At 38.3% G+C, this 20809-nt stretch overlaps 2 protein-coding genes across 2 annotated transcripts; both read left to right on the plus strand.

Annotated features, from left to right (window-relative positions):
• Positions 1-1656: 1656 nt before the first annotated feature.
• CHMP5 (charged multivesicular body protein 5) lies at positions 1657-10729 on the plus strand. The gene is made up of 8 exons (XM_053466482.1): positions 1657-1862; positions 3479-3583; positions 6094-6140; positions 7603-7696; positions 7778-7849; positions 8413-8521; positions 8887-8999; positions 9910-10729. Exons 1-8 carry the CDS (start codon positions 1794-1796, stop codon positions 9958-9960), a joined length of 660 nt encoding a protein of 219 aa, XP_053322457.1. The 5' UTR covers positions 1657-1793; the 3' UTR covers positions 9961-10729.
• A 1985-nt stretch (positions 10730-12714) lies between these two features.
• Positions 12715-19061, plus strand: BAG1 (BAG cochaperone 1). Its single transcript, XM_053466236.1, has 7 exons — positions 12715-12816; positions 13647-13775; positions 14026-14108; positions 14483-14596; positions 15521-15628; positions 16647-16709; positions 18382-19061. Exons 1-7 carry the CDS (start codon positions 12777-12779, stop codon positions 18469-18471), a joined length of 627 nt encoding a protein of 208 aa, XP_053322211.1. The 5' UTR covers positions 12715-12776; the 3' UTR covers positions 18472-19061.
• Positions 19062-20809: the final 1748 nt, after the last annotated feature.

A 20809-nucleotide genomic window follows, 5' to 3' on the forward strand; every position in this document is an offset into this window, starting at 1 on the left:
ATGAATTTCTTGTTTTCCTCCCTTCGCATTCCTTGTGTGTTTCATTTTCCCTTGCTGACACTTCTTAGCTGTAAGAAGAATTCTTTGACCTAAGCCTTTCAGGGTAGACTGTTGTATGTAAATTACCCTATTTTACTGTTTTAATACCAGAGTTTTTTTAAAAATTAAAACTGAGTTCCTGTTTTACCTCAACATTGGTTCTGTCTGATGTTTGGGGTAATATGTTATAACCATTATTTTTCAATTAGCGCTGCATTTCACATCATTCTTGAACAACTGATCATCATATTTGCAGATATGCAGAAAAATATGTTCTCACAGCACACATGCACCGACAGGTCTCCAGTGGGTCGATAGCACGTTACATGTGTGCCTGCCCATACACATGCCTACCCATACTCCACTTTCTCCCTCTTTCTTCCTATCTTGCCATTTCCTCATCTCTTCCCTTTCTCCATACCTCTCCCCTTTCTCCTCTTTTCCTCCAACTCTTCTCTTTCTCCCCATTTCTTCTCATTATCTCTCCCTTTCCCCATATCTTCCCTTTTTCAATATCTCTCATCTTGCTCATTATCTCTTCATTGTCCCTTTCCTTTCTACCTATATATCCTTTTTCTCCCTACCTCTCCCATTTCTACCTATCTCTTTCCTTTCCGTGTCTCCTTTCTTTTTCATGCAACCTTGTTTGTCCTGTGGTGGGAGTGTGAGATCTGTTTCTTCAGACCTCCGTTTCAGCTCTTCCTCATGTGTTAGCTTCAGCTGCTTCAGTGTTGAGCGCCAGGATATAGCATCATATCCCGGCCCTCAGTATCACTAGAGGGCATATGATGAGAGGGAGCACTATAACAGAGGTCTATAGGAACTGACCTCACGCTTCCTTAATTTTGGCCCAGTTACAAGTAGATCAATGATCTCCCCATTCAGTGACGGACAGCCGAAATTGTGTTGAAAGACACCGGTATCCGGGTATAGACACCTAGCCGGCCCCTGCTTTACCTGTACCTGCATTACTGTTTGGGTGACTTCTTTATTTTCAGCTGTTTCTTTATAGCAATGCCGATTAAGTCAATTTTTCCATAGATGTTTATGGTGACTATTGGGTGATAAAGACCGGGCCATTCTATTGCTTACAGCAAGCTAAGATGCTAAAACAGATACAAATGAATAATATGCAGCTGCCTAAAACCATTATTTTATGTAAAAACCTTTAAAAAGAAAACAGCACAATATTTATGAAAACATTTTTTTATACTGATGATAGTAATTACAATCTGAAGTCCTAAAGGCTTAGGTGACTTTACATCTCTTTCCTTGTTGGACCAATAAAAGGTGCTGGACTAAAGAGCGGCATTTGGGATGAAATTGAGTGGCACTTAAGGTGAAATTGAGTGGCACTTGGGATGAAATTGAGTGGCACTTGGGATGAAATAGAGTGGCACTGGGATTCAATGTAACATAAGAACACTTTGGGGCTAGGTAAACAGGAAAGTCTCACTGACACAACCTATAGCTCCCACTAGGTGGCAGTACCTAGCCTGTCCGTAGAGAAGGCGGATCCCCTGTGATCCCGCCCAATGCTCCAGACTGACATCCGAATGTGGAAGAGCAAGAGCCACTATTGTGACGTACCTACGGAGGCTGGGTCACGGGATTCAGTGACGTCACTAGGCTGGCGTGACCACAGTTTCGGTGTGTTGCTTCCGGGTTTACGTCACGGTGGGAACACATCGGAGTCTAGATATCGGGCGGCCTCCCGTATCGGAGTCACAGACGCTTTATACCGACCGTTAAAAATGAACAGGATCTTTGGAAAGTCGAAGCCTAAAGTGCCTCCTCCGAGCCTGACAGACTGCATCGGGAATGTAAGTGACCGAGTGTGTGTGGGGGGGTTATACAGCACAATAGGATACAGATCAGGCACCATATACCGGCACCGTACATGACATAAGAGAGCTCGCAAGCAGATCCAATGTCAGACAGAGCCTTTGGCCCCTATATATTTATGTAAGTATATATATATATATATATATATATATATATATATATATATATATATATATATATTAGAGAAATAACAGGATCTGGCATATAATGTAGGCCAGATTTAGATCGGTATGTACAGTACATACTGGCCACAAAACATTTTGGAATGTGAAGCTGCCCCCCCCCCTCCCCTCATTATCACTGGTTCTCTGAATGGCAAGTGGAGCCTTATTCTGGTGGCCAAAGTCATTTGCCTGCCACTAGCGATTACCTGGCTGTTACTGTGAACGGTGGTTTGTGTATTGTCTGATTGTCATAATTTAAGCTCCGCGTAAATTGTTGGCACTATATAAATAAAAGATCATAATTAATAATCATAATTTCTATCGGGTTAGTTAGCATAGAAACATAGGATAGTATAAGCACTTCCTGCTTTCCTGTGGTTGGGTCACATGACTCTGCCTCGCTCTGATATATCCTATGTGTAGATGGAGAGGGCTTTAAACATTACCTTGATACATAGCATTAAATGTATTATATCCCCTAAATGGCACTAGGGATATGGACATTCCTACCTATTGTCAAGGACTTTAGTTATTAACGGAAATCCATAACACTGTTATTTCTGATACCAAACAAGTTCTGGCGTTCGCTAAACCAACGAGATGACTTGAGAGGATAGATAGAACATTGGGCCCATCTTGTCTGCCTGTTTTTCCTGTTGTCATTCGCTCATTATGAGCTAGCAGGCCTAATTATGTTGCTTTGACACATCAACCTTTGCATTGCTTTGTTTCAGTTCCTGGGACATTTTGCCTCAGGCTATTTGTGACTGAATCAGTGTATCACAGAGGCTAAACACAGCCGGGTCCCCCGGCCTCCGATACAATGTACAATAGATACACAATGCACTCAAAACAGATTTATATAAAGACAGTGAAAACTACCCTTTTAATTTTATACAATAATCTAAATTGTTGCTCGTGCTGTGGAGCAATGTTGTTGTTCCTCCAACACTCCTATATATATATATATATATATATATATATATATATATATATATATATATATATATATATATATATATATATATATATGAGACACTACTGTTCAAAAGTTTGGGGTCCCTTAGAAATGTCCATGTTTTTGAAAGAAAAGCACATTGTGTCCATTAAAATAACGGGAAATGCGTCAGAAATACAGTGTAGACGTTGTTAATGTTGTAATTGATTATTGTAGCTGGAAACGGGTGATATTTAATGGAATTTCTTCATAGGCGTACAAAGGCCCTTTATCACTCCTGTCTTCCAATGGCACGTTGTGTTCGCTAGTCCAAGTTTAAGTTTAAAAAGCTAATTGATCTTTAGAAAACCTTTTTGCAACTATGTTACACTATAAATGTTTTGTTTTCCATGAAAACCGCTAAGTGACCCCAAACCTTTGAACTGTATATAGTGTTTGAGAATGCTGAAATGGCTTTTGTTTTATGCTAAAGGTTGACGGCAGAGCAGAATCCATTGACAAGAAAATTGCGCGGCTTGATGCAGAATTGGTGAAGTACAAGGATCAGATGAAGAAGATGAGGGAAGGACCGTCCAAGGTATACATTTAGTCTGTGGTTGTGAAAACGAAATGTCGATGTACATTACAAACTTTATGTCTCTTGGAAGAATAAGAAAAGAAATATTACAAGAGAATATACGTTAATAATTTTAGAAATGTGATTTAATGGGGAACTTTTTGGGGATTCTGGCCTTTTTTTTTGTTTTTATTCTAAATTAAAGTAACACAAACAGGCATTTACATAATGAGCTGCTGCCCGGGTATAAATTACCCTCTGTATATATAAATTAATAAAGAAAATAAAAAGAAAAATCTTATTTTTTGTGCCTAGCTATTTCACGAATTTCATTATTACAATAATCTCTTTTCTGACTAAATTACCAACTTAAAGTATCTTCTTGATAGACGCTGTACTTTTATTTGAAGGATCCCAGGCTTTTTACTATACTGCCATTGTTTTTCTGTGGCAGATCCATTAGCATTTACTTTTGTCGAGTAACAATACCATACAGTGTTTTTTATGAATAAGACTCCTTCGGGTCCCATTATAACTTACTAAAGTCAGAAAAACATTGCTATGTTATGTACATGGGGTTTTCTGTTCGATTATCACATTAACAGCAACCCTGTGTGCATACGGATATTAGTGGGTGGCCATGGCCGACAGAAAGCCGACGTGGCAGATCTTCCATTGGCTTAATACAGCTCTACCTAACCAAAGGCTGGCGCACACAACCCCCCAACAAAGTCTATACAGTAATTAATACTTAACCCGTGTGATGCTTGGCAAGCAATATGGTATGTAGGCTTGTGAAGACATATATTTTAAGAGTTTAATTATATATTTATTAGCAGTAACCCATGCATATTGTTTTTCTTTTTCACCTTTTTTTTTTGTTACTGCATCACCAAACCACATAACCCAGATAATGGTTATATATAGTATTCATATGGGGTATTATATCCCTTCCCTTGCATATAGTCACTTCTTGAAGAACCTTCACGAATGTGAACTTTTTCGTTTATTTAATATCGATACCTATACGTTCTGGCTCATTGTAACGTTGTTGGGGGAAAAAGACCTAAGTCCATCAAGTTCAACCCTTCTACCTATCCTGCGTGCTTTTGATCCAAAAGAGGGCAAAATAAAACCATTCAAGTTCTATTTTGAATTTTGTGACTCCAAAAAACAATCAGATGTCTCCTTGGATTTAGAGGCTCTAAAATCTGAATGTTTATTGCTTCTCCATCTAGGCTCCGCCTATTTAATAATAAACTCTCATACAGTTAATTCAAACCTGTTATGTCGCTGTGTAGTGTGTTTAATTCAGTAAAGACTCCTATTTGTGTTAGTGTGTCATACCAGGAATAAGAGGTAATCACACTGTGCCAGAAGAAGACTGTGTGTGACTAGCTTGTAAGCCGTCAGGTGACTGACATACCTCATAGCTGAATAAGTGGGTGTTGGTTAGTGATTGCAAGACCTGTTCTGTAGACTTTCAGATTCAGTTGACAGATATGCTGGTAAAATCAGGATTTAAGTGAGTTAAAAAAAATAAAGAAATAAGAATTATAATAAAAAAATTCCAAAATCTGAGGTCTGTTTTGGGGAAAGGGGGAGAATTCCATTTTGAATCATAGGACAGACAATATTTGATTTAGACAGATGTCACAGTGGAAATGATTCCGCAATTTGAAGGCATTTATTTTATGGTTTTATTGTAGAATGGCAGGGGTTAAATCCCCAACCAAAAACCATATTACTAAATGAAAGTCAATGGGGGGAAAACAGTTGTGCTGGGATAAAACGTGAACATTGCTGATTCTATCGCTTTAATGTCACGTGATAAGTTACGTTGGTGAGCTCATTGTCAGCAGATATAGTAATTATGAGGTCACAGCTGTATGCATAACATGTTCATTGTAATATTAGATAGAGAGAAAATAACTACCGTATTTGCACTTAAAGTCAATAAAACATATTTCTGTTGAATACCCAAGCCAAAATAATTCTTTAAACATCTTAAATTTTGCCTTGTTTGCAATTTTTGCAGGTCATGTGACACAAAAGGAGGCACTGATAGGCTGTTGATTTATAAACTGAGAAAGCTCCTTATAAGTTTGTTTTTTGTGATAAAACACTTACTGTAGCTCTGGTGAGGTTATTTGCTTAACCTGCTAAATAGTGTAATTTACATTTTGTCTAAGTGGAAATTTAGCTTTTATTAAATAGCGTTAGATTTTGTTTAATTCCAACATTAACGTTTTTCTGTTGAAACCTTTATCACAAAGGGTATTTTAGAAGTGCTTTATAATGCTATAGCTGTCTGAATAGACAACCTACAGCTTAAAACGCTGCTTACTACCTCTTGACGTGACAACGATGATATTACACCTTCATACCTTAAAATGACACCTTAATATTTAAGTCAAAGTTAGTAAGGCTTCCTGAACGTGTTTGCGTAATGCATAAAGTAATCATTTAATCGCATTTGGGTCTGTGTACACGCATGAATCGTGGGCTGAACGATTTATTTTTCATTTCAGAACATGGTCAAACAAAAAGCTATGAGAGTGCTGAAACAAAAACGAATGTAAGTAGCCTTATGCCTGGACTACTTAAGTTACTATACTCATGTATGCTGGCCAGTCATCTACTTCATTCAACATGAGGATACTTATTTATCTCTGTAAACAGGCCATTTCCTCTTCCAGACGAAGCATATTATTATTATTATTTATTGTTTTAGATAGCGGCATATTCCACGGCACTGTAAGCATTATTTTGTTCTGGCCAGGGGAGGTTTTTTTTTTTTTTTATTACCGTATTTTCTAGATTATAAAACAAGTTTTTTTTTTTTTTTTTTTTTTTTTTTTTTACAGAGCAAAGATTGTTTTATAATCTGACCTCTAATAGAGGTCTGACTACAAGACTAAGATCCAGATCCCCCGCAGTGCTGCAGGGGACCCGGATCCTCCTCTCTGGCACCCAGACAACCACCGCTGCTGCCCGGCACTTCTGCTGGGGTTTCTATGATGGAGCACGGGCATGACGCGACCTTTCGGTGCTCAGTCATAAAAGCCCGGCAGAAGTCCCAGGTAGCAGCGGAGGTTGTCAGCAAGCAGACGTCCACCGGATGCCCCCAGGGAGTCTGGAGCACGGGGGACAAGACTAGGAATGCATAGAAGGGCATATAGGGGGTATAAGGCATATCTGGAGCAGAGTGGCATATATGAGTGTATAAGATATATCAGGGGGGCAAAGTGGCATATAGGGGGGTATAAGGCATTTCTGGGGGCAGAGTGGCATACATGGGGGTATAAGGAATAACAGGGGGGGTAGATGTGCATAACTGGGGGGGGGCAGGCTGGCAAATAAAAGGAAATAAAGACACAAAAATGCATTTTTCTCAATCAGTTTTTATTAAACATGAAAAATAGTTTACATGTGAATTAATATTTACTGGTAAAACTTTTTTCCTATAGGGTAGTCTTCTATATTCAGGCTTTTTCTTTTTTCTAAATTAATGTTCAAATGTTTGGGTGATTGTCTTATAATCAAGCAAATACGGTATATATAGCTTGGTTTCCAGCTGCTTCTAGTGAGAGCATGGAGCTCTGTATATAATGCACACGGTTTTGGATTCAGCTATTTAAAAAAACAATTTTAATTAATTTATAAACTGTTGTTTAGCTTCCTGAATTTTTTATTTATTTCATTACAATTACAACGACATCCAATTCTGTAGTTTTTTGGGCTTTAATATATATTTTTTTTTTAAATAAGAGATGAAGCATGGACAATTAGATGGTTAAGCATTCACACTAGACTTAAATACCTTGACATCAAGGCTCATGTATTCCTTTTAATTGATGTCTCTGGGATTCTGCTAGCTTTATGGCTAGCGCGAGGTCACCCCCCCCCTTTAAATTTTAAGCTTAAAGTGTGTTTAAGTTTTTAAGGAGTTTTTAGGTCAATTGTTATAGGATGAAGAATGACAAAGATCAGTGCATTTATGGGATCACTCTATAATATGATTTAAATATGTACTTCAGGTACGAACAGCAGCGAGATAATCTGAACCAGCAGTCATTTAACATGGAACAAGCCAACTACACGATCCAAACTCTGAAAGACACAAAAACAACGGTAAACTGATATCATCTTAAATGTACTGTCTTTGGGTCTCTTCTTTAGTCATCTTATTGATCATTTATTCTGCATTTTAAGGTTGATGCCATGAAAATAGGTGCTAAAGAAATGAAGAAGGCATACAAGCAAGTCAAAATTGATCAGATTGAGGTAAGTTAAGTTTGTATTTTTCCAAATATGTTTTTTTTCTTTTCTACTGTTTAGTAAGGAACAGTCATTTGATTTTTTTTTTCAACCTATCTTTTACCAACTAGCCCATGCACCCTACAGAGAGCTTCTGCCAGAAACACAATGCAGAGCCGCAGGGTGCTTGGCTAATAGATTGGGCTCGCATAACAGAACAAGAACACATACAAATGACTGATATGCATCCACCTGAAAATATTATACAATGCACAAACTAGGATTGTTTTATAAAAGCAAACCACACAGTAACAAAATAGTTTCATGGATGTTCTCCTTTGTACCTTTCCAGCCCTTGGACACTACATTTAAACAGTTAATTTTTTTTACCTAGATACCTTTGTCCAAAGTGATTTTTTTTTATTATGTGGGCCCATTTGTGCAGTAAGATGCAATGGTCTATATCTATAATCAATAGACTTTTATAACAGCATGTGTTTAATCATTAAGACAGGCTTTTCACTGTCTCCTCCTAAAAAGCAAAGCTTAACATGCAATACATTGGGTTACAATTATTCTTATGTTTGCAGGACCTTCAAGATCAGTTAGAAGACATGATGGAGAATGCAAGCGAAATCCAGGATGCTCTGAGCCGTAGCTATGGGACGCCAGAAATTGATGAAGATGACCTTGAGGCTGGTAAGAGCAGACAAAACACTGATATCATAGGATGACGAAGAAGTGTGTGAGATCGTTCCTGATCAGTTCATTGACAGACTATGGTTAGGTCTTAATACTATTGAATCTGGATTTAAAGGGACAGTCAGGCCAGTATTTTTGCATAGAAAAAAAAAAGTATATTAAAACTGACAGCTCTAGTGAATCTGCCAGTGGAAGACTGGCTGCATAATTCTGCCATTGCAGTGTTTATATACACTGTTTTGTGCTCTATGCATCATTTTTGATAAAACATTCAGCAAACTTATATTTAGTTATACGACTGCTAGATTGCTCATTGATGGAAATGTTGTCGCCCGTGTTGATTGTATGGCACTTGATTGCAGAGCTTGATGCCCTGGGTGATGAGCTTCTGCTGGATGATGACAGTTCCTATTTAGATGAAGCTGCCTCCGCACCAGCTATTCCTGAAGGCGTACCCAGCGACTCGAAAAACAAGGTAAATTTATCCCAATCCTACTAGGCAAACAAAATAGGTTAAGTATTTCAAATGCTTTAATAAAATCGCAGTTAATACAACACGTCTTATTTATGTAATGTTAAATCTGTTAGACAATTGCAGTTACACATCTCAAAATGAAATAATTGGGCTCATATTTTCAAAGAATAGTCAATCCTATTCACAGAATGTGGGTTCATTTCACATTTTTGGGTAACAGTTGCTTTTGAGAAAAGCTGCGTAGTCGCCAATGTCACTGGCTTTTCTTAGCAGTGTGAAGCAAGGAGGGACTTGATCTATAAACTATAACACTTCTAGCAATCCTGCCATCAACAAAATGTACTATTAGCATACAGATACAACTGTCAGGGCCCTCAGTGGATACCTTCTAACTTGATAAGCATTTTAGAGTACAGTTTGGCTAATTGTGGGGTTAACTGGGCTCTTACCTATGCCCTGTCTTGATTGGCTCGGCCCCCCTGGTAATGGGCAGTAATGGAGCTACAGAGCAAAAGTTGCATGTGTTATTATATAAAAGTAGCCATTAATATATGTAATAATTTAGTATACATATAAACAAGAAACAAAACAAACATAGACATGTCCTATTTACTAAATTTCTTTATTAAAAAAAAATTATAAAAAAAATACCCATAATTCTTTCTACGTTGACCCATTTATGGGGCAAAACAGAAAGCATTGTGTTCAGATGTATACCCTGCTCAACGCAGCAAAAAGAAACTATATAATATTAATGCTGTGGCAATTTCAGCACATTGCATAGCTAAACTTTCATATACTTCATAAAGTGGAGCCCGTCACCCAGTCGTTGTTCATATTGTCATGATGTGTATCCAAGCTGTTCTATCTGTGCTATATGCTCTTGCTTACACTGTGTTTTATTCCCCAGGATGGTGTATTGGTGGATGAGTTCGGACTACCACAGATCCCCGCTACATAAAATCCCACGTATAGATATATATATTGAAGTTTCAAGCTTTTTCCTCCTTTAAACTTATTTAACTAAGTTACTTTTGAATCAACTACAAAAAAAGACCTTTGGATTCTGTATTTCAGCATTCACTACATAATAACTTTTGTCCTGGATTTAAATATTTAATGCATTCGTTCTTACTTGAAGCTTTCTATAACCCAAACCCTTGAATTTTACAAGTTTTACATTGAGATGCAGGAATAGGCTTCTCAGAAATGCACATGTGCAGAAAAAAACAAAACCGGTTGATACTGGAGAAAGTTTATGGTGTCCTCTACTGTATAAGATATGTTGGACTTGGTTCCTTATCGGTGTTTAGGATGGTCGTACAGTATTCACTTCTTTCTGAGCTTTCCAGACTGGAGTACCAAGCTCTGCTCTGCCAGCCCATCACCATGGCATCCTATGGGCTAACATCGAGTCTAATTTGGCCATCCGCAATAAAAAAAAAACATGTTGATCCAAAGGTGACATTCGCTTGCCTGGACTTGGCAATGCCTGTACAATAAATACTAATGATCAAAAATCATTGCCCTGTCATTCTTCATAGTCTATACTTTACATATTTTACTCACTGTAGTCCGTTTACTGTGCCCTTTTGTATAATGTTGCCTCTTTGTTTGATAACCCTTTTTATTTTAATAATCTTGTACATGGGGCCTGGAGATGGCCCAAAACATTTACTGCTTGTACCTTGTTATAAGGTGTAACCATTAATAAAGAGAGAATGATTGGTGTTGACGTGTACTTTAAATTGTGTCTTGTACTTTGTATAGAATAAATGTACTTAAGTGCAGATGGCGCGCTCATTAAGAAGGTAAGGTGAAAACCTCTTCAGATCAAGAGTCTTTAATCGTCAGTTTTTCCGCACAATGGAACTCTGCCTGTACCAAGTTGACGAAGTCCCTTTTGGGCGAGATGCAAAATGCCATTTTTAAGATCATTCACTATGTACCTGCAGCTTAAACTCTTATTTGTCTCTATCTATTACTTCCCAATGAATTGTTCCATCAAGTTTAATTGATTTACCAAGCCATGCTAAGTTTAGCCAGGGAGTTAGCCCAATAATTTTAGGTGCATATCTACCATAATGGTTTGTTAACGAAACGGCAAGGAGCACTGTGAATCCAACCGCTCGACTTCGCTATGCATCATGAAGGGTGACCCGCAGTGAACATCTGCTGCAGGAAGAACTTTAATGTTTTATTTTTGTCCTTACCTGTGATATATAACACCACAGAAGGTTGACTTTGGGTATGGATACATTGCCTATGCTTATACAGACTCAGGGGTCAACAGCAATGTTGGTAAAAGTCTTTAGTGTCTAGATATACGTAACAGAGCCAGTTGCTGATTACTTCTATGGCCCTGTCTTTCTGCTAAACATTTAGTTGAATATGGATCTATGGAGTACAATGAAGCACTTTACCTGTGCTGGTCAGCAATATGGCCAGGAAAACATGGCTGGTGGCTGGTCACTCATACTCAGGAACTTAGGGGTTTTGCCCCAATTTCTGGGTGAATGGGTAGATTATCAGGGTCACACAATCTGGAGCTGATGCCTTCCTGGTGGACACTTCAAACTGGTTCTTTACCAGTATGTTATGGTTAATGATATCCCTGCTTCAATGCAGGTGACACAGTGTATCTTTACACTATGACAAGTCAAGGTTTCCATAAGGACAGCTGGTAGAGCTATATGGCACATTTGGAGAGTCGCTACATAGGATCCTTATGATGTGCTATGAAAGGGTTAATTTCATGGTCAGCTCATTGGCTGATAATAGAATAGCGAGCACTTAACCCCGCATTTTCCAACATGCTTCAATATAACCCCCTAAAGCCAGGAGTTCTGCATTAAATGTCATAGAGCTCAATAAAAAAATAAAATGAAACCAATTACACAATATACTTGGAAAAATATATTTATTGTTTATAAGAAATTGACCTCTGCCCGCCTGTGGACCATAACTCCTATTGCCCTCATCCAGAATGATGATGGGAGTTGCAGGCATCATAAGCATGTGCCAAAAGAGTGGCCTTCTTACGGTCATATGCATTCACTACCGAGGTGTTGGGTCTTTATCACAATTTTAGAATTTAACCCTTTCCTGTAAGTGCCTACCCTGGACTATACTGTGTCTGCGACCTTCATGCAGTCCATGTTCTCATCTAGAATGCACCGTCCCTGAAGGAACACTGGCCATAATAGAATATTTCAGTGCTGCGGACTATGATGGCGCTATGTAAACAATATATATAGAGAGAGAGAGAGATAGATAGATAGATAGATGGATAGATATAGATATACTCATTCTATAAACCTAGTCTCTAAAAACACGAATATATATATATAGATATATATATATAGATATATAGATGGATATATATATATATATATATATATATATATATACACATATATATATATATCCATCTATATATATATATATATATATATATATATATATATACTCTATATAGTCTCTGATAACATAAATAAATATATATATATATATATATATATATATATATATATATATATATATATATATATATATACATGTATGTTCCGGTACAGCTTTTTTTAGTAGCCACAATGGCACCCTTTTACTCTTTAAAGGCAAAGCTGCCCTTAGTCAAAATGGCTTCCCAGTGTCCGAAGGAAGAGCATCAGGAAAAGAGCGGTATGGGCCCGGATGTGACGTACCCCGGCATAGGAAGTGAGTGTGACAGCTGCTGTCAGGCATCTTTGGAAGAAGTGTCTCTAGCACTGCAAGGAGATGAGTTGTAGCGACGGATTGGCTGTCACCGTCACCCATGGTAACACATTTTCTGACATTATCGCTTCTTAACCCGTGTTTTGCTGGATATATTAGCCTCTGAGTTTTGAATGCAATGTTATTGCCATGGGCATGCTTATAGAAAGTGTATGCATCTAAATGCTTCCCTGCAGGTGATCGGATTATCTCACTTTACCCTATAACACTGACATTGTCTCTGAATTTCCCTGATCTGTGTTGTTTTCTGTTATTCACTATACGTTCCTTTATAGTCGTGTGTATGTACGAGCCTTCTTTAGACTTTCTGTTTATGTTATTATGGTGCAAAGAACAGGGGAAAACACAGTCCAAATTCTTTCCATAAGCCACTGGGCTGATATTATACATACCATTGGGCCCATTATTCAGCCTTATGGCTATGCCATTTATGTTTACATTAACTTTCTGTATAACCTCTACCTCATCTGCTGGAAGGCTGTTCCACCTATCTGTATATAGGGATTGTAATTGTGACATTGTGTTTATGAAGTATAATATATATATATATATATATATATATTATTTATTTATTTTTTACCGCTTACTTTCCAGTTGCACAATTTTGTTCTCTGTATAATAAAGCAAATCTGTGCATAAGTTAGGAACCACAGGAACAAATCTGGTAGCCAGTTTGATATTTCAAGGAGTCAGATGTAACAATCTAGGAGCTGTGGCTACCTGGCTCTGGGGATTTGTCCCGTCGTGGCTAGCTGCATGTCAGAGCTTAGAGGAGTAGGTTCCAGATATATTGTACAGGAAAATCCACAATTATCTGTGCAATTGTTTGAAAAATAGGATCGATGTCTTGCTTAGCACTGACGTGTATTTTAGGCAGTGAAAAGCACAAACTCCAAGTGATCGGGCAGGATGAAAATAACGAGCCCACCCTACAGGACCTGGCATTGGCCGTGGAGCAGGTCTCCGGAGTCCCACTAACATCACAGAAGCTGATATTTAAAGGTAAGTCCCTTTTACATGTGGAACACTTTCAAACAGAAAGGTTATAGGTTTCCACGGGGATTTGGCCCACCACAAATTACTTTACGTTTCACCCCTTACAGCTTTGGTTGTTTTGACTGCGTTCCCCCCCCATACAGCATATCTGAAAACTTTGTCGGAAATGTTTTTGGCCCATTTGCACTTGTCTAACATACATGCATATTGTGTTGCTGACCGCATGCTGTTCTTCCCTTGTTTATTTGTTTTCAAGGGAAATCTCTTAAGGAGATGGATCAGGCGCTCTCCTCCCTGGGTGTAAAAAATGGGTGTAAGATCATGTTAATTGGCAAAAAGGTAACCATGTATTCATTTTGTTATTGGTTTAATTGTTCACCTCACTATAAAAGTGTTTTTCCACTTTGTTTATGTGATACAGTGTAACTTGGTATATGTTACCTGGCCATACATCAGTATAGCACATAAGACATATAAACCAGATATGACTGGTTTCAACCGACACCCCAAAGGGTCTGTTTCAGGGATCGCTGCTTTGCTAAGGAATTGATGGATGACATTGCCTTCCTTTTAATGCATCAGTGACACTCTTTGTGAGACACTCGCCCCACCAGGCGTTTTTATCATGGTGAAAATACATGCAAACAACGCTCTGTGAGCATTAACGTTTGTGGCATAATCTATAACAATACATAATTTTTATATTTTATCAGAACAGTCCAGAAGAGGATTTGGAACTAAAGAAATTGAAAGATTTGGAGAAATCAGTGGAACAGATGGCAATCAAACTAGATGACGTTAACAAAGAGCTGTCCGGAATCCAGAAGGTCTGATATCTATTTTTGTCTTATAATGCAGTTCCCTTCTATACAATGTGCATATATATATATTGGTTGGACATTTCTGCACTAATTGATCTTCCCCTTTCTAATTCTTGGGATGTAATAGCGTTGTCTGTCATTTTCAAATTAATTCCATGCTTTGGATTGTTCTGTGGTGCTGAAATGCCCACAGCCTTACACTACGACTGCCTATTAGACATGATCATTGTTTGGCTCCCACTCATGTTCTAAATCGTATTATCCAGATCGGTAGAAAATGGAACAGCCTCACATTAAAATTGGTAGATACTAATACACTGAATGGATTTAAACACACATTGAATCAAAGACAATGCCAAGGACTGATGAAGGTCTCAGTCTTTACATCAGGAAAAGTGGGCAGACTAGATGGGACGAATGGTTCTTATCTGCTGTTAAACTCTGGGTATAAATTCATGGAAAAAACTGCAGCCAATAGAAACTCAATGTTTTAATTGTTTTTGCAAGTTATATGGCAATGAATACAAGTAGCATTTTGCTATTTCAAAAGCATTTTATTTAAAGCTGGTAATCTTGTCCCCATGTCCTATTTGGGACATCTTTGAAGCCGGCCAATTCATTTTTTTTTTTAAATTAGACACCTTTAACTCTTTCAATGCACTTTGTTCTACCACCAGCCTTTGTCAAAGCTTGTGGTAGTCATTTTTTGTGAGTTTTTTCCCTCTCACAATGTATTTACAGCCTTTCACTCAATATGTGTTCCGCAAAAAGTACTGTGATATCACTCATGCATAGGTTTGTCAGGTTTGGGGGCTAAAAGACCACATTCGAGAGGTGCGCATTTTTCTTAAGGAAACGTTGGAGAATATCTCGACGGTCTTTGTAACCGTGATATGTTGCATAGATGCATAAAATGTTTTTCTTTTCCAGGGTTTCCTTAATAAAACTCTTCAAGTAGAAGCTCTGAATAAACTTGACAAAAGAATAAAGTCAACTGTGGAACAGTTTATGAAAATACTGGAACAGATCGATGCCATGGTGAGGAAATGTATCTTCGAGATATGGGGGTTAATGTTATAACCTTCTTGAGTATCTTCAATATCAGTTTTTTAATATGAAAAATGTATAAAAGGAGGCATATTTCACACATGGGATCACATTAGTTGTCTTACATCCAAGTATGCCCTAGCCCATTGTGCAGTAACACATTGGTCCCAAATTTTAGGCGTCTGGACTAGTAGCATTTAGGAGGCCACCGGAGAACTTGTAATTGCTGTATCTAACTTTAGGTAGGTTAAACTGAAAAAATGGTTAGCGCTTGGCTTTAGATGGTGGCAGACTGGGAAAAGAGAGACCTGAATAAGAGGGTGAGGGGATCCAGACAAAGGACTGTGCATTGGCCAATACTTATTTGGTGCATATACAGGAAAACATGCATAATACTATAAAATATGTATTGGTAAACTTGCTTGCAGATTGTTATGCATAATAAATGATGCATTTTAAAAGTGACCAGTCAGAGGGACTATTCTATTGGTTGCTCTGGTGAGCAGATCAGCTCACATTGCATCAGAACCACTTTTTATACATAACCCCTAATATGTCTATTCAGAAAATGCCAGTATGCCAGGCACTTGGTCTCAAGTAGGGATGCACCAAAATATCGGTGGCTGAAACATATCGGGCAAAAATGGCATTATTGGCAAAATGCAGAAATAAAAAAAACGGCCAAAAATAGTCGTCGGCAGGGGCCCTGCTGCTTACCTGTGCGTTGCTCACACACGAGCAACGTCTCTTTTTGTTGGGGGGTAATTGTGTTTGCAATTGTTTGAAATGCATGAAAGTAGAGTATTTTGTGTATTTTTGGAAGAAAAAGTCAAAGGGTTAACTAATAAAGACAATTTCTCACAGCAATGTTTGCCCCAGGGTGCCAACGTTAGTGGAGGGCACTGTAATGACTCTCAATCGGCTTATGCAGTGACTAGTATTTTCAGACGGTTTGTTCTGACACACTGTCTATACTTCCCTAAACCTTTGCCTCCTTTATTCCTTGCAGGCCATGCCAGATAATTTCAGTGATTGTAGGCAGAAGAGAAAGGGACTGGTGAAAAAGGTCCAGGTGAGCATGAAATCTCCACCGCACTCATTTCATGATGTTACTTGAAGTATATTTACAACGGGCTAACTTTACTTCTGCAGGCGGTCTACAATGATGAGGGAATTACTAGTAATGCTTTGGAGGTATATACAAAGGGTGAGCAGGGTGGGGTGTTTGGTAACATCCAAGTTTGATTCAAAATTGTGACAGTCAACATCCTCAACTAGTAGCAGTGTATTTATCAGAGATGACACCTTCTATAAGTCAATTATTTGTAATACTTGGGGTTTTTATTTCAAGGAGTGTGTATATTTTATACTTATAGGAATGTATCTTATACTGTATCTTGCACATACATGGCCTTGCCCAGCACCCAGACAGCATGCATAGGACTTGCCCCAGCAACCAGACACAAAACTTGCCCAAATTTGCATCCATAGGATTTACCCAGTACACAGATTGCACCCACAGTGGCCTGCTCTCAGAGTCTCTCTTTAAAATCTGGCTCATGTGTACCCTTTATTCGTTTTATACCTTTTAGGCCCAAAACTGGAACATTCTGGATAGTCAGAATACACACACATATACTACACATACAAATCCCTGCCCATAAACACATGCACATTCACTTTTGCCCCTATACGTAAACATCCTAGCTCACACTTGCCTTGCAGCCACACACTTGCTTGTCCTTAGACATGTCTGCCATGACATACAAACGCTTTCAAAACACAAACACGCTCTCTCCCGTTTCTTACAATTTCCTATTCCCCCTTCTGCCCATCTCTCCCCTTTCTCTTTATTTGTCCTCTTTCATTATCTACTCCCTTTTCTCATTATCTCCCCTCTTTTCTCATTATATCTCCTCTTTCTTCCCATATCTCTCTCCCCATCTCTCATTATGTCTCTCCTTTCTATTTATCTCATCTCTCCCATATCTCCTATGTCTCCCCTTATCTATTATCAATCCCTTTTTCAATATTGTTCCCACTTTTCCCCATCCTTCTCTCGAAATCTCCATTCCCCCCTTCTATCTCTCCTCTACATCTTTCTCTCTCTCCATCTATATTATACTATTTCCCACCCATAACTTACTCATCTCCTTTATGAAGTCCTTATTCTCGCAGGCCTCCATCGTGGTCCAGTCGACCTCACAGCAGGTGCCTGGCCTTGCGTTTCATTGCTCGCTCGTGGTGCTGCCGACGAGTAATGCTGAGCGCCGTGATATGACGTCATATCCTGGCGCTCAGCAGTGAGGTCGGGTGCACAGCCGGTTAGAGGGACATCAATGATCTCCCCAACAGGCCCCGCTCCTCCAGCGACGGGCAGACCAGCCCTAGGTACAGCACTGCCAATCACATATATTTTAGACATCAGTGTTCAGATAACATACAAGTGATTGGCTGCTGCTACTACCATTGATTTTTTTAATGGTAGCTCAGCTCCCATTGGCTAGAATGGAATTTCTACTGAGCATGTGCAAGAAGCACATTGTGGTATGCTCCCTGTTTTCAGTAGAGGCAGCCGGAGGAGAAGTGGTGAATTTTACAGAAGAATGCACTGATTTGCATGCAGTAAAATCCATGCAAGACCTAGCAAAAAGGTCTTCTATATCCATGTATATGAAAATAGGGCCCCTTTTGTGAAATAACCTAACGTCTGTTTTCAAACTCATTCTGCTTTTTATTTTTAGGGTCTTCTTGCGCAATGTGACACTGTGGAAGGAAATATTAGTCAAGAAATTGATAAGCTCCAGTGTAAGAACTTGGCACTTTCAAAATAAAAGTTTTTTTTTCTGTAATGTGGTGATATGGTAATATGATTGCTCTATGAGCAAGTAAGAAAAAGGAAAAACAAGTTTTTGCTCTTTGTTTGGAGCATATATCCCAGTTTTATTTTATTATATATATATTGTGTAGGTGCTAAGATTATTGTTTGTTTGTGCAAGATTTGCTGCTATGTTTTGTCTTTTGGTGCTCACCAAATGCAGATAAGATATATTTTTTAAGATTATTGGTTAATCTAATTCATGGCTAAATGAAATATACCAGGAGGAATAGACCAATAAAGCTTTACAGATGAAAGAAAAATCTCAGTGCTTTTTTTTTCCCCCCTTTTAAAAAGTACATAAAGGAATTTTATATTAATTCATTTCTATAGTAACTGGTTCTATACCAAATGTATTAAATTCTATCATTTATCTAGAAACTAATAATATACACATTAAGCAACGCGGCATAATCTGCCTGAGAAGATGGAATATTAAAAAAAATCTTTATTAAAAGAACACCATAATTAAGATTTGTCTACAAAAACAGCTTGATGAGTGATTGTGTAATGTTATTTGCATTAAATAAAACCACAGGAAGCAAATCTCAAGGGGTAACTTTTCAGCTGCTGTTAAACTACAGCATCCATGATTTCAATTCTGCATTTGCTTAACTACAATATATTCTGGCTCAAGATCATGAGAATTCTTGTTCCGCAACAGCTTGAGAGTTGGCTGTTCCTTCTTATGATGAAACTGCTGGTAGTATCATTTATCAACTATGATAGATTTTATGCCAATTATTGCTTGCTGCTTATACAAAAAAGAAAGCATTGTTCCTATCCACTTTGCATGTTTTTTTCTTAGTGGATATACGAAAGAACTGAAAAATGTTATTGATGTGTATTTAGCAACACCTCCCAAGTCAGGCAATACCGCACATGCATGGGTAAGTTCCATACCTTTAGTTCCACCACGTGCTCTATTGGATTGAGATCTGGCGACTGTGGAGGCCATTGGAGTACAGTGACCTCATTGTCATGTTCCAGAAACCAGTTTGAGATGATGTGAGCTTTGTGACATGGTGCATTATCGTGCTGGAAGTAGCCATCAGAACATAGGTACACTGTGGTCATAAAGTGATGGACATGTTTAATTGGTAATATAAAAGATGCTCAATTGGTACTAAGGGGCCCAAAGTGTGTCAAGAAAATGTCCCTCACACCGCTTACACCACCACCAGCCTGAACTGTTGATACAAGGCAGGATGGATCCATGCTTTCATGTTGTTTACACCAAAGTCTGACCCTGCCATCTGAATGTTGCAGCTGTTATAGAGACTCATCAGACCAGGCAACGTTCTTCCAGTCTTCCATTGTCCAATTTTGGTGAGCCTGTGCGGATTGTAACCTCAGTTTCCTGTTCTTAGCTGACAGGAGTGGCACCCGGTGTGGCCTGCTGCTGCTGTAGCCCATCTGCTTCAAGGTTCGACGTGTTGTGCGTTCAGAAATGGCATTCTGCGTAACGAGTGGTTATTCTGTCATCTCGAACCAGTCTGCCCATTCTCCTCTGACATCAACAAGGCATTTTCGTCCACACAACTGCCCCCACAAATGATATATTCTCCCGAAAGCCAAAGACCTCAAATAAACTCCACTTACCTTTCATGAAGACTGCCAGAACCACAAATATATTGAGGTTTTTTTCTTTTCGCATTTTTTGCACATATCAAGATAGAGACTACATGAAGTCTTTACTTTTTTTCTAGAATACATGGCATGTTTTTTTGCTGAAGTTCCTGGGTTTTGAGGTAATTTTTTTTGGGGGGGTCTCTCTTCTTCCTTGGGTGTGGGTCAAATTTGTTTTTTTGGTGTCTCAAAACCAAATAACTAATCACTTGCTTAGTGAATATACCTACTGGTTATTTTAGGGGTTAGGGGATAGCATAAGGGTTAGATGTTAAGTTGCAGTTAGTGTAAAGTGTTGATAATATGGATGATGATCCAATTAGGTCGCTGGCTATTGATCTGTGAAAATAATCAGTGACCACATGGCATTTTATTACATTGGAAGTGTTTAAAAACATTTAAGAAATGTAAAAATAAAAAGAATGTAATCAGATCACCTGTTTTTGACAAAGTGAGGCCACTGACATTGATCAATGAACAAATCAATAATTAGTGACCTAAAGAGTGACTGGCTCTTCAGCAGTTTGAAGATTTTTTTTAAAGCAAATATCTAATCATCTTATCCTGTATTTGCCCTCCAGCAGTAATGTGAGTGACTTTTAGGCTTTATAAAAATTGCAAATAAAATGCAATACTTTTTATTCCTTCTTTAATACTCTTTGTAT

The sequence above is a fragment of the Spea bombifrons genome, chromosome 5 (genome assembly GCF_027358695.1).
Source record: "Spea bombifrons isolate aSpeBom1 chromosome 5, aSpeBom1.2.pri, whole genome shotgun sequence".
NCBI classification, from domain to species: Eukaryota; Metazoa; Chordata; class Amphibia; order Anura; family Pelobatidae; genus Spea; species Spea bombifrons.